This window comes from Ixodes scapularis, unplaced genomic scaffold (genome assembly GCF_016920785.2).
Source record: "Ixodes scapularis isolate PalLabHiFi unplaced genomic scaffold, ASM1692078v2 PGA_scaffold11__112_contigs__length_91849675, whole genome shotgun sequence".
In the NCBI taxonomy this organism is placed as follows: Eukaryota; Metazoa; Arthropoda; class Arachnida; order Ixodida; family Ixodidae; genus Ixodes; species Ixodes scapularis.
In genome coordinates, this window is record NW_024609837.1 from 46,320,931 (window position 1) to 46,323,124 (window position 2,194).

The 2,194-nt window shown below is 56.7% G+C and overlaps 1 protein-coding gene across 1 annotated transcript; it reads left to right on the forward strand.

Annotated features, from left to right (window-relative positions):
• Positions 1-271: 271 nt before the first annotated feature.
• Positions 272-1,132, forward strand: LOC115309306 (the record flags this gene model as incomplete). The annotated part of the gene is made up of 1 exon (XM_029967514.2): positions 272-1,132. A coding segment is annotated over exon 1 (861 nt), but the record flags the coding sequence as incomplete, so codon positions are not given.
• Positions 1,133-2,194: the final 1,062 nt, after the last annotated feature.

Genomic DNA, 2,194 nt, shown 5'->3' on the forward strand with positions numbered 1-2,194 from the left:
GATTCGGGCATAAATGTCTTTTCTTGACATCTGGGTGGCACCAACTCACCAATGGATTGTAGGGACTGGACGCACCGACAAGCGAGTCCAGTCTCGGCACTGGAAAAAGAGAAAAAGACGCGCGCGCTAGCTATACGCTCACGCGCTCACGAAGGGCAGTTCCTGGCGAGACACGACTGAAATAGAACGTTGTTTTGGAACGTCCGCCTCCTGCCTGTTTCTTTCACCACATTTGGTGACCCGGACGTGATCGCCAACTAGAACGGGTGAAATGCAGCAAGGAGAGCCTTCGGACCCGCCGCCAGCCACTGTCGCGGCAGCCGCAGTCCGCCTTCCACCGTACTGGGACCGCAATCCGCGAGTTTGCTTCCTGCAAGCGGAATCACAATTTCACCTCGCTGGGGTCACTACTCAAGGTCGGAAGTACCACCACGTCGTCTCGGCTCTTTCACCAGCTGCAGCCGACGAAGTCTACGACGTTCTGGCAAATCCCTCTCCAGCAACACCGTATGACCAACTGAAGAATGCTCTGCTCCAGTGCACCGAGATTTCGGAACGCTCCCGCGTGCAGCAGCTTCTTTCGGCGGAAGAGCTCGGGGATCGGCGGCCAAGCCAATTGCTGCGACGCATGACCCAGCTTCTTGGAGAGCGCGCAAACAATCTGGACGACGTATTCCTCCGCGAACTGTTTTTGCAAAGGCTACCTTCCAATGTTCAGATGGTTTTGGCAACAGCAACAACGTTGGACCTCACCGGACTTGTCGCGTTGGCCGACGCCGTGATGGAGGTGACCACTCCATCGGTCGCCAGTGTTACCGTGGCCTCACAGCAACCAACAGCCCAAGACTCTGGATCGACCGCCAGCAGCCAGCCTCCCCAGGCCAACATCGAGCAGCTTTGTCAACGTTTGGAGGAGATCGCCGTCGCAGCTACACAAGGCCGCGCCTCCCACCCTCGTGAATCACGTCGCAGACGTTCGACGTGTCGTCGGGCACGCGGCAAATCGACATCTCGTCGGACACTCGGCGAAAACACGCGATCACCGAGCCCTTACGGGGTCTGCTACTACCACCGCCGCTTCGGTGCCAACGCCCGGCTTTGCCTCCGCCCCTGTTCATGGCCGGGAAACAGACCGGCGACCTCTAGAGGCGACGAGTGGTCAGGGCCTCGACGAAAGTCGCCTTTTCTGCGTGTGTGACCGAGCCACCAAGAACCGGTACCTCGTCGACACCGGAGCCGAGATCAGCGCAGTTCCAGCAACGCGTGCCGACCGTTCTTTGACACCGATCTATTTTCTGCGCGCAGTGAACAACAGCGCGATCCCAGTCTATCGAGAACGGTCGATCACCCTTAACCTCGGCCTCCGGCGGGTTTTCCGGTGGATCTTCCTGGTGGCCGACGTCAGTCAAGGAATTCTCGGCGCGGACTTTCTCAACCACTACCAGCTCCTCGTGGACGTTAGAAGCAGGCGACTGATAGACTCCACCACGCGACTTTCCATCCATGGTATCGCAACGGACGACAATGCAGTCTACACCTCTGCCTGCACGATCACGGAAGAAGCGTTCAAGACTTCGCTGAGTAAGTTTCCAAGCCTTACTCAGTCACCTGGTTGGACCAAACCCGTCTCGCACGACGTACAACACCACATCGTGACGACAGGACCACCTGTTTACTGTCGTCCCCGCCGTCTAGCCCCAGAGAAACTCCGCGATGCTCGCCAAGAGTTTGAACACATGTTGGACCTTGGCATCATCCGACCTTCGTCTAGCAGCTGGGCGTCTCCATTACACATGGTGTCGAAGAAAAATGGAGACTGGCGGCCGTGTGGCGATTATCGTGCCCTAAATAAGAACACTGTACCGGACAGGTACCCTCTACCTAACATCCAGGATTTCACGGTGAACCTACAAGGCGCGAAGACCTTCTCAAAGATTGACCTAACGCGTGCCTACCACCAAATTCCCGTGGCCGAAGAAGACATCCCGAAAACAGCGATCACGACACCGTTTGGACTTTTTGAATTTCTCCGCATGCCCTTTGGCCTCAGAAATGCGGCTCAGTCATTCCAACGGTTCATCGACGCTGTCACACGAGGGTTACCTTTCGTCTTCGCATATGTGGACGATTTGCTCATAGCTAGCAAGTCACCGGAAGACCACACGACCCACTTAGACCTCCTCTTTGAACGACT